This window comes from Capsicum annuum, chromosome 7 (assembly GCF_002878395.1).
Source record: "Capsicum annuum cultivar UCD-10X-F1 chromosome 7, UCD10Xv1.1, whole genome shotgun sequence".
Lineage (NCBI taxonomy): Eukaryota > Viridiplantae > Streptophyta > Magnoliopsida > Solanales > Solanaceae > Capsicum > Capsicum annuum.
In genome coordinates this window covers 189,771,594-189,783,812 of record NC_061117.1, presented here as the reverse complement: position 1 = coordinate 189,783,812, position 12,219 = coordinate 189,771,594, and the positions used below count along the sequence as shown (strand labels likewise).

Sequence of the window (12,219 nt, the reverse complement as noted above, 5' to 3'; positions counted from 1 at the left end):
TTACATCTTATCTTTTTTCAATTTGATTAAGAAATATATCTTAAAATGTTTGATCAATATTTGTATCATTTGACCGTAAAAAAAAGTGAGCAAATAAAAAGAAATGGATGAAATATTTTTTTTTTAGTAATTTGAAACAGTTGATTTTAACTTCCTTAACTACCCCACCTGGCCCCACCCTCAAGATTCCACGTCACGAGTCTGTTAGAACATGTTTTCTGTTCTTTATAAATTACACCTTAGGCTACAAGTCATCAAACAAGACCAATAATTATATTTCCCCAAATTAAAGCACTTCAAACAAACTCTAATTTGGTTTCCCTTTCCTCTATATTCACTAAGAAAATGGATTCATCTATGAATAAGTTCATGTTGGCTAGTAAGAATGAACAATCAAATAGTGATCATAATTGTGTTGCACAAGATCAAGAAGAGAGTGGATGGACAACTTATTTGGAGGACTTTTCAATGGAAAATAACTATAATAGGGAAAATAGCATATGTTGTGAGGATGATGATGATGATGATGATAGTTTTGGAAGCCCTTCTTTGTTGTCTGATGCTGCTTCTCATGCTGTTTGGAAGAATTTTGGTGACACCAATATTAACAATAATCAAGTCGTGATTAATTCAAATTCTCCTAATATGAGTACTGGTGGCTCACCATTTCTTAAGAGGTTGAATTTGAAGAAACCAAGGAACAAGAAAATCTCTGATCCTGATTTAGAAGACACTGCTAGCTCACCTGTTAATAGTCCAAAGGTATTCATCACACTTTTCTTCATCTTTTGGGGAAATTATAAGGGCCATTTTATTCAACTTTCATGCATCAATTAAGATAGGTTTCAAGTGTGGATGATTATGATCCTAAGAAATTTCCAAAATATATATCATATGATTCTTCTTGAAAATTCATACTTTTCCAAAACCAAAAAACAAAGGAAATTATAAAATTCCTCCTGGGAGTAAATACTTTTATGCGTACCTCGATCTTCTGGATGATTCACACCATCCTCTACGTAGAATTGTCAATGTCTTTATAAGGGAATTCAAGGGAAAAAACATACTAAAACGTCATACTTTATTACTACAATTTTCTTACATTAAGAAAATTTAGAAGTTTAAATATAAGAAAGAGAAATTGTTTTTGACTATGTAATTTTTGATTGAATCCCTTTCAACTTAGCAAAATCTCATGATTACGGGTTAATTTGCATACATCTCGACTATGCTATCAGATAGCTCTTAATTTTTCACGAGCACTAGTACCGAATAATCTTTCCAATTTATGGTTCATTAATTTTCTTCCTTTGGGCCTTTCTTCCATATTGTTTGTACTGAGATATCTTGCTTGTTTTTAAAATAGGTAAGTAGTTTTAAGCAGATGGACATCAATTACCATAGAGCAGACACCAAAAACGAAAATTTTCTGGTAATGTTCTCTCTAAATTCTGAGACATATTAATATGAATATGATTATTATGACTTTTTTTTTTTTTTGGCCTCGATTATCAAATTATAAATTTGTTATTGCTACTCCTCTCTTCTCCTTTTGTTTTTAGCATGTCTTTTTACTATTGTATTTCCTTTTGGTATATTTTACTAAAGCCAAGGATTTATCAAAAATAATATCTCTGCCTTCATAAATTTGGAGTAAGGTTCCGTATTAACCATCCTCCCAGACTAATTGTGAGACTATACATGTTGTTGCATTAATATTATTATTTAATTTTGGATCATTTTTTATTGGTTAGGGATTTGAAGGTGGCTCTAGACAAGCTCAGCAAATGGAAACAGTAGAAGGAAACAGTACAAGGTATTTTGATGAAAAGAACAAAAGCTATATGGACCTCAAGAAGAAGGGACTTTGTTTGGTGCCTTTGTCCATGTTGGTCAACTATAGAGGATGATGATCTCTTTCAAAAAAAATAAAAAAGTCTACTTAGTTCCTCTGTAACATGTATAATTCTATTTCTGTTTTTTTAGCGAAAGGAATGTATTAATAGTATGAAAACAGTAAAAAAAAAAATGGAAACAAGTTTGTGAAAGAGGGATTTGTATATAATTTGTAATTGTATGTATGACTTTACTCTTCTACTTTTTTTTGTCCTTTCACTTTTTATGTATATTTAAATATCATGATATTAGCCCAAATATTAGTTATACGTTCCTGATTAGTTGAAATTGAAATCATTTAAGTTGTCTTCCTCTTGCACATCTATTGGAATCGATGTTTTAAAAAATGTGATAATAATATTTTAATATTCATAGAGTTTAAGTAATAATGATTAATTTTAATATATTTTTAATTAATAATATAAAACATGCCAACATGAGCACTAAAAAAAATTCTTAGGTAATAAAATAAAGGTCAAAGGCATCGATAGACACTCAAATTTATTGCCAAAATTCATTTAAACACCTAAACTAAGACCTGTTCCTATCAGGCCCTTACACCCCCCCCCCCCCCATATTTTGTTCCAATTGGGCCTTTTTTACCCTATCAGCAAAAAACTCAAAGTGTGTGTTGCACCCACGCGATGACATGTCAAAATGAGCTAATTGGAAGCTGACAAGTGGCATTGTGGGTCCAATAATTATTAAAAATTAATTATAATTTTTTTTAAAAAAAGTATATAAAAATGGCATTGAGGAAATTATTAAAAAATAATTCTAAAATTATTTAAAAAATAATTAAAAAAACTGATTATTTAAAAAAAATTATAATTTTTTTATAAAATGAAAAAAATTATTAAAAAATTATTTTTATAAAAAACTTATAAATTTTTTTAAAAAATGAAAATAAAAAATTGCATTGAGGATATAAATTATCAAAAAATAATTCTAAAATTATTTAAAAAATAAAAATAAAAAGCTGATTATTTAAAAAAATTATAACAAAATTTAAAAAATGAAGTAAATTATTAAAAAATTATTTTTAAAAAATAAATATTAAAAAAAACATAAATTTTTTTTTAAAATGAAAATAAAAATAGCATTGAGGATCCAAATTATGAAAAAAAAATTATAAAATTATTTAAAAAATAAAAATAAAAAACTGATTATTGAATAGAAATTTTAAAATTTTTAAAAATAAAAATAAAAAATTGCATTGAGGATCCAAATTATTAAAAAATAATTGTAAAATTATTTCAAAAATAAAATAAACTAATTATTAAAAATAAAGTACAATTTTTTTTAGAAAATGAAAATAAAACTCCCCCACCTACCCACAGCCCCCCTCCCCCAGCGTTCCGTTTTATTAAAAAAATATTAATTATTAAAAAATATTATAAAATTTTTAAAAAATGAAAATAAAAAATGGGATTGAGGATCCAAATTATGAAAAAATAATTATGAAATTATTTAAAAAGTAAAAATAAAAAATTGATTATTGAAAAGAAATTTTAAAATTTTTTAAAAATAAAAATAAAAAATTGCGTTGAGAATCCAAATTATTAAAAAATAATTATAAAATTATTTAAAAATAAAAATAAAAACCTAATTATAAAAAAGAAATTATAAAATTTTAAAAAAATGAAAATAAAAAATGGCATTGAGGATCCAAATTATTAAAAAATAATTATAAAATAATTTAAAAAATAAAAATAAAAACCTAATTATTAAAAATAAATTATAAAATTTTAAAATTTATTTTTAATAATTATTTTTTTATCAAATTCCATTTTATTAAAAAAAAATTGGGGTCCTCTAATGTTTTTTGTTTTATTAAAAAGTTTTTTGGGGCCTTTAGTGTTTAAAAAGAAAATTTTTTTCTTTTTAAAAAATTTTGGGGCCCTCAATGCCACTTGGCATCTTTTTATTCATAAATTAGAAAAAAAAAAAGCTCTTCACGCGCCTCCCACGATAGCATTGCACGCGCAGTGCCACATAGGCAAAAAAGGCCCAATTGAAACAAAATGTGGGGGTTTAGGAGCATGATAGGAACAAGCCTTAGTTTAGATGTCGAAGTTAATTTTGGCGACAAGTTTGAGTGTCTATCGATGCCTTTGGCCTAGAATAAAGATATAAAAATGCATTACACTTGTAAAATGACTATGATGTAACATACTTAAAATTGTAAGAACGGTACTCTTTCTTCTAATAATCTAAAAGTAATCATGATAAAAAGTTATTGTTTGGAAATTAAAAATTAGAAATCAAATCACAAATACTCAATATAATACCAAAAATTTTTTTTTTGGAATATTATCATCGGAACTGTATCTAAATTCTAAAATAGAGCAAAAAGAAATTAGAGAGAGCAAAGAAAGTTGAAAATAAAGCATAGAAAGGAAGTTGCAAGCGTGGAAGTAGAATAACGTCGAATACAAAGCTCTTGTTGAATAGTATAAAGAGAAAAAAAAAATCATAAATGTTTATGTGGCTATAAATTATTTTATTAAGGGTAAAATAGATATCTTAAATTTAAATTGTTACTTTTAAATATAGAAATGTATCAAATTAGTCGTATAAATTGGGGCATCGAAAGTATATGAAATGTGATGATTACGATTAGGGTAAACAACTAGAGAAGCCCTTTGTCGTAAGTATAACTAAAGTAAACAATAAAGAGCACGTATTACTATGACTTAGATGCATCAATCGTTTATATTCAGCCACCATAGTGCATGTCATCTATTTTCATTTCTTCTTTATTCTTCTTGGAGGTCGAAAACAAAAAATAATAGTAATACCTAACATAAGGACGAAAAAGCACAATAATATACAGTAATTAATTAAAAAATCCTCATATTTATCTTTGGCATATTGCAAGTGTGTGAATGGTGATCATATAGTATTAAGTACTAAAAAACATAGATGTACCCTATAATGTAGGCTTAGCTTGCATATCTTTTTAGTCCATACCAAATTACTGACTTTGAGGGGCTTAATCAATAGGTGGAACCAGTACCTAATTATTCTCATGGTGTAACATACAATAATTGTAAAAGTATAGTATAGTTGTAGTTAGTACTAGTATTTTATCAGAAGTATATATGAAATATTGTATTAAATTAAGGATAGAAAGTATAGGAAGATTAAGTAGCTTAGCTAACTCACCCCTCTAATTATACTATGCAGTTGTAGTTTTAAAAAATTATATATGTAATATAGCCCTAATTTGGGGTTTTATAGCAGTCAGATATATACTTATTATGTGTGCGGATACAATGTATTTTACTATTATTATTTATGTTGATACAATATATTTCACAATAAAGATATTGTATCTCCTCGGATATACTTATTATACACTCAAGTATACTAGTATATTTCCCTATTGTTATACACGAGGAACAGTGTATTCCACTGCATTTTTGAAATCAAAATGTTGTTACATTTTGTAATTAACCAAAATCTCGTTATTTTTCGCAAATTTAATTACAAATAACACTATCTACAAAATTTTCCATCGTATTTCTATATACGGCATCAATAGAAAAAAGAAACTGCAAGTATATTCCAATATTCATTCTTGTGCCTGCTACTTTAGCCTTATATATTTTAAAGGAGAAAACTGTATTTAATTGGAAAGAAACAAATAAATTCTGTCAAGCTTATATTCGACAAATACAATGTTCTTTTTCATATAATTTACTAATTTATTTATAACATTATTACGAGTGGTGGCTTATTATGAATTAAACTAATTCTCAATCTCACCAATAGCTGCACGTTGAAAAGGCTAGTCGTCTAATTGCTAATTAATCTCAATCTTATATTACCAAACACTCAAGTAAATAATAGCAGTTTTAGAAAGAAAAAAAAAATACATAACAAAACAACATATCTTTACTAAACTACATAAAATCCCTATCTTTTTTATTACCTGAATCCCTTTTTTTTTTCAAAAAAAAAAAAACAATCAAATACATTCACAAATCCATAAATTTTCAGATACATAATTTTAATTATGTATCTCCCTTTGGTTTAGTTAATGTATTATGTATTTCGGTCAAATAGTTTCAAAAATGAATGTACCTTAGTAATCAAAATTTATGTATCCAGATGCTAATTATGTATGCGAGCAAAAATAGCGTAATTAACTATTACATTCTTAAGTTCAAAATTTGTATATCTCAATTTCATAATTATTTATCTGAATGCTAATTGTGTATCTAAAAATTACAAAATAAAGGGTTTATTTGTAATTTTACAAAGAGTAGAGATAGAAGTAATAAGGAGTAAACTTGTTGAAATTTATCTAAGTTTATGAATAAAGTTAAAAATCTTGTTGTATTCAATTAGGAGAAGTTTAATTTTCAGACTTGGTTTTATCATATTTAATTAAAATTATTAAACGTAAAGATGACCCCTCCATGTGCATATACATTAAGAAGATGAAGACCAATGACTGCCAACACACCATAATTAAGTATCTATCTCAATGAAGAAAAAAACTCTTTATGATAATTCACTTTGATTATTATTCAGTTTAATTCTAGTTTCTTCTGTTTATATTGATATTGAGTTTGATAGTGACCCAGTCTATAAAAGCGGACATAATAACATTAACCAATATTATAGGCCTTAAAAGTACAGGTCATTGGACAAGAAGCAGGTGTTCGGATGATAAATATTATTTATCTTTAATTTTCAGATTGAGTTTGAACTATTGAGGGAGCAAAAAAGAAGAAGTTTCTAGGAAGAATAAAAAAATTACAATTTTTAAGACGATTATGTTTACTACTCCCTCCATTCTCTCACTAGTTCAATTTACATTTTACATTACCTTTAAAATGTTTTGAAAACTTATTTTTCTAAGTTAACCTTATTAATTATGCTTTGAAAACTAAATTAAACTTAATATTCTAATAAATTAAAAAAAATGGTACTTATAATAATAAGGATTAAACTGAAGAAAAAAATTAATTAATTCCTAGAAAAAAAATATAGTTTTTTTCGTGACTTGCTAAAATGGTAAGTGAACGTTGAATTCAGGGGCTGCTCTACGTATTGAAAAAATAGGCAACCGCCTTAGGCCTTCAAATTTGGGGGCCTCATTTTTTTTACAATAAAAGATTATAGGTTTTTTATAAAAAAAAATTATTAAGCACTATTCACAAAAAAATAAACTTCTTATATAAAAGTACATAATTATTAAAAATTCGATGTATTTAAACTTTAAAGTATTATGTCTCAAAAAAGATTAAATGCATTAGTCATATTAACGAAAAAAATTATTAGAAATCGACTATAAAAAAATATCAATAACTTTGCATCTCAAAATATCTAAAATATAGATTTTATAAGAAAAAATATATTTATTTTTTCTTAAAAATTTAAGACATTCGTTCAACTTTTGCCTTAGGCCACCAAAGTGATTGAGCCACCCCAGATTGAATCATCCACATCGATGGTTGAGAAGCAAATTTGTATCTTCTTATAAGAACATTGTACTATCCTTACCATCTTGAACTAGCTTTTCAAGTTATTTTAGCCCAAGGTCGGATAAAGTGGGCTGCTAATTTTGAATGTTTTAGTTCATTGGACAACTTTGTGTAAAAGCGTGATTCATGAAAATGATGATTAAATGGTGTAATCATTGATTAACTTGGTCAAATGAATTAGGTACTCTATTAGGAAGGAGTGGAAATAAAATGGTCATAATCATATTAACCTTGATGGAACATTAACAGACTATATACATAATAAATATAAAGATTAAGCACATGCATTCTTAATTAACGTTGTCAGTTCAAATTTAGGTAATGTCCGATAATATTGAATTATTTGAAACGAAATTAGTAGATAACTATATGGTAAGCATTTCACAAACTTGTTGTAAATCACTGGTTGGCCAACAAAGACACAAAGTTGTCGGCCGAAGTTTTTGGGAAATCAAAAGTGTGGTTTCAGAATGAGTTACTCGGGCCAGAATATGTTTTTTCATAAGCTTAAAGAAAAAAGAAATTCAAAAATATTTTTTGAAAAATACTTTTGAGAAAATACATCTAAAAATACTTTCTAAAATTTTAGTCAAATACTAATTATCATTTAAAAATATTTTAAAATTAATTAGCCACAAACGACTTCACACTGAAAATACTTTTTTTTTTTTTAAATTAGTATTAAAAAAAAATTCAAAATAAGTTACATATGCAGTCTAGTCAGTTGGATGTGCAGCAATTATCACACAATTGCGATCATATAGGGCTTATCTTTAGGAAATATAACTTTTAGCATGATTAGATGGTGGATTAAACTTGCTAATGACCAATTTCTCTGTATAATCTTGTACAATGTCGGATATCATCCCATCAACACAGCATTAATCAATCAAATTCAATTATTTCAAAGCATTTCTTATTAACTTTGTTGTTTTGTCGTTCTTCGCCGTTTCTTTATGACTCCACGAAATTTGTTTGGATTAGCTGATTAAAACCATAGATAAATATCAAGTATTGAAAAGTTACTTCAGTTTTATAAACACACAGTGGCGGATCCAGGATTTAAGGATATGTAATTATACCTATTTTACGTTGAGTTTAGTGAGTGCCGGAGCACCCCCAAGATCCTACATAGGTCCACCCCTGTAAGAAGATATGTATTTGAATAAAAATGTTGAAACTAATGATAAGTCTATATTGAATTTGACACGACAAAAATATTTATCTCTACTAAATAATAAATCTCCTCGATGCTATATTCAGAATATATAAATTTGAAAGTAGTTTTATATTAAAAAAAAAAAAAAGGACCAATGACATAAATAAAATGATGAAACAATTGGAAGTTATATTTGACTATATCCCCATAACGCATCAAATATATTCATACTCAAGACAACATCTTAGTAAATTCGATTAATTAAGAATTACAAGAAAAACAAATAAATTAAAGGACAAGAAAATAGTAATAATAATAAATTTGAATGAGAATCCAATAACCAAATATTAATTTTAATTTTCTACTACTAATATATAAGTGAGAATAACCACACAGATGGTGGATGACATGTCTGCTTCACCACCTAAGGCTATTTCCATCTTTTTGCTTGATTAAAATTTATGGCATGCCTCCAGCTATACACGTGTCCTATATTTTGAATTTTGAGGCTTTGTTTTAAATTAAAATGCCAGAATACTTTACTGTTTCTCTCTATCAAAGCTACTCAGCTCCCTTTCCATGTTCATATCCTTCATTTACTGAATTTTTTGAATGTGTTCTACTCAATTTTCGCAGAAGGTTTGATTCGTAATTTTCTTTATAATGATGTATTATTTTGTGTGCGATTTAGGGTCAAGTAACTCAGTATCAAGTTTGTAGCTTTGTGTGAAATCCCCCACCCCCACCCCCACCCCCACTCCCCACTCTTTATTTTAATAGAAAAGTTTGAATATGATCTTTTAATTTTGTTGATTTTCTATTTGCGATTTAGAGAAAGAAAGTCTTTCAGTTTTCTTTGACTCATATTTAAAAATTGATGGTGGTAGTTTTGTATATGATTTAGAAATTCATTGTTTGGGTCGATTTTTGCCCTCTAGGTGTTTGTGGAAATTCTCCAATGAAACAGCCTCTTTTCGCTACAAATTGCTTATGTAGCTGGTGTTAGATTGTGTTACAATTAAAGCGTATGCGCACCCCAATAATTTTAATTTTGAACAGAGGAAGTATACATACTTTTTTAACTTGGACAAATAGATTGAAAGAAATGCTGAAAACTGGAGTTACAAAGCTTAAACATCTACTTTGAGGAATAAACTAACTTATGTGAAAAGTGAAAAATAAATGAATTACCTTTCTTACTATTTTAGGTAACGAACAGTGCTTTTTTCACCCCAGTCGTGTGCAATAGTTCAGCTATTTTGTACGATTACGGGATCCTCAGTTATTTTATCATCATGGAGCCTAACATTGTAGGGCAGAATAACAGGAGGATTTGGTTCACCTGGTAATTCTTCGCCAGTCAAATCCATTCGAAAAATTCCAAAAAGATCATTTGGAATGCCAAACAAAGAAGCCACAACCTAACACCACTAGAATGAAGTTCTGTAGCACTGTTTTTGCTATGAAAATGAGGGCATTGTTTCTATTTTCGTGCCTTATTAGAGCTATCATTTGTATCGAGTTTTTTTCTCTCCACTGCACTCATGAGGTTGTTCGATGCAATAGTGGTTTCCTTAACTGCCTCTATAGCATTAGGTAAGACTAGATCATGAGTAACAAATCTTTTCAACTGATACAATGTAAATAAAAAATGTTGCTCCTGAGCTGATACTTTCTCTTAATAAACAGATTAGAGACAACAATTTCAGCAGATAATACTTGAGTAATCTTTTGTGGATGGTGAGCTGCGCGTAGATCCATAGCATTTATCCATTGAAGATGATTTTTCATATAGAAGTAGAGAGAACCTATAATATAGGTTTTTTTATGACTTGCATCTTTTTGGTCGACTTTCATTTTTCCAGCGACCTCTATGTTGTGTTGTTATGTTCTTAGATTTGCTTTTACTTTGCTGATTCGCTGTGGAGAAGCTCAATTTCTCCTCAAATTTTGTAAGTTCAAGTGATTTGATTAATGTCAACTTAGTTGCACACGTACTTATAGTTATGGGGTATTACGGCCTAATTATAATGTTATTGATTTATTTGATATATCCCCATAATTGGGATTGTGATGAAATATTTGAAAGGGTATCTCTGCTGATTGCGATAAAGGGATGTGAGGCTGGATGTCTATAATCTGCAATGTAGGAACTATGGGAATTTGAGGTTGGAGAAATTATTCCAGTTAAGGTCTTTGGTTGAACATATTAACTACTAGTTATTTAATGTTTTTTTTTTTTGCAAAAAGGGTTGTATATATATATTTTTTTAATCAAAAGGCCCAAATGGACAACATCTATTAATGAAAAGATATAATAAAAAGTCAGCCCAAAGCTGCTGACCCGGTCCTAGAACAAAGCTTAAGTGAAATAAAAGAATTAAATAAACATTTAGGAAAGTGGAACATGTACAGCCACTGTAGAAGCTTCAACTTCATAATCTGGGTCAAAATTCTACTGAAAAAGAAATGGGTTTTGATTGTTTGCTATAATATTACTCCCACGTTACTCATAATCTGGATGAATGAGTTCCATCTTCCAAGCGCCTCTAATAATCGATGAAAAGGTAAATTATCTTCGATTTCTCAAATAGTTGGAACCCCCTATATTAGCTCATTTCTTGACCTTAACTCGATTTCTCTACTGGTGTATGAAGTCAATATTAGGATCTCTAACTTATATCTAGAAGCTAAAATGAATCACATCAACATCTGAGCTCAGGTACATCTAACACCTTTTGAAGTAATTTTCAATTTCATTACCTTTCCTTATATGGATTGAATTCCAAAGGAATTAATATCACCACATGAAGTCAAGATACTAAAATTGATTATTACCCCAATAGTGTTATACTTGAAACACTATTACTGGGTGAAACAATCTTGGGCTACGATAAAGAATATGAATGGTGTTGTTAAGTTATGATTTAGTACCTAATGAACACCTCAATGCTCTCACCAGGTGCAGGTACTGTCAACCACTAGAAATTGCTTCAGACTTCCCAATCAACTAGTCAAAAATTCACCAGTAGTCTTACTTGTATCTCAGTAATGAAACATGTATAGTAAAACTTAAGATTTGAACTTATCAGTTGGAATTGCTTGATATATTTATTTTCCTGATTCTCATGCTTGGAGTGTTTATCTTTTCAAGATTAATAATCTTTTTCCCTGCACTTGGGACTTCTTGAATTGAGTTGAATTCATATGTACCTGCAAAACTAAAAACTAAGTTAGCAAAAAAAATAGCAAAAGTATTTCTCCCCCTTAAGGAGTGTTGTACTTTCACTGATAGGTCATTTATTATCCTGTTAATGGTCTTGACCTCCATAGAAACAGTCTAAGGAATCTCCCAATATGCATTGATAATGTTAACCATAGCCAAAGAGTTAGTTTACAGGATAATGTTGGTGAGTTGATTATCTAAACAGTATTGGAGCCTTTCCCTTATAGCTCTAGCCTCAGCCACTAGGTTAGTTGTATCAGCAATCTGGAAACCTTTAGCTCCCACAAATTCTCCTTCATGATTTCTCAAATAAAAAGCAGCAGTACTGGGACCTGGGTTACCTTTAGAGGTACTATCAGTATTACATTTTAACCAACCAAAAGGAAGAGTCATCCACCTAAAAACTTTACAATAAAAATTAGGTCTATGATTTTCCAAAA

The 12,219-nt window shown here is 28.5% G+C and overlaps 1 protein-coding gene across 3 annotated transcripts; it reads left to right on the top strand.

The window, feature by feature from the left end:
- The first annotated feature begins 265 nt into the window (after positions 1–265).
- On the top strand, positions 266–2,097 carry LOC107877260 (vascular-related unknown protein 4). 3 transcript variants are annotated; one of them, XM_016723944.2, is made up of 3 exons: positions 266–762; positions 1,367–1,432; positions 1,755–2,097. In XM_016723944.2, the coding sequence occupies exons 1-3, from the start codon at positions 346–348 to the stop codon at positions 1,908–1,910; spliced, it is 639 nt and encodes a 212-aa protein (XP_016579430.1). In that variant the 5' UTR covers positions 266–345; the 3' UTR covers positions 1,911–2,097. The 3 variants fall into 3 exon arrangements, with proteins under 3 accessions (XP_016579430.1, XP_047249836.1, XP_016579431.1); XM_047393880.1 differs by having other exon boundaries at positions 267–762; positions 1,765–2,097; XM_016723945.2 differs by lacking the exon at positions 1,367–1,432 and having other exon boundaries at positions 267–762.
- Positions 2,098–12,219: the final 10,122 nt, after the last annotated feature.

Bases quoted from the DNA above. Each gene is read 5' to 3' on its own strand.
- LOC107877260 (XM_016723944.2), top strand. From the start codon at position 346: ATGGATTCATCTATGAATAAGTTCATGTTGGCTAGTAAGAATGAACAA. The intron at 763-1,366 runs GTATTCATCACA...TTTTTAAAATAG, and splicing joins CACCTGTTAATAGTCCAAAG to GTAAGTAGTTTTAAGCAGAT. The intron at 1,433-1,754 runs GTAATGTTCTCT...TTTATTGGTTAG, and splicing joins CCAAAAACGAAAATTTTCTG to GGATTTGAAGGTGGCTCTAG.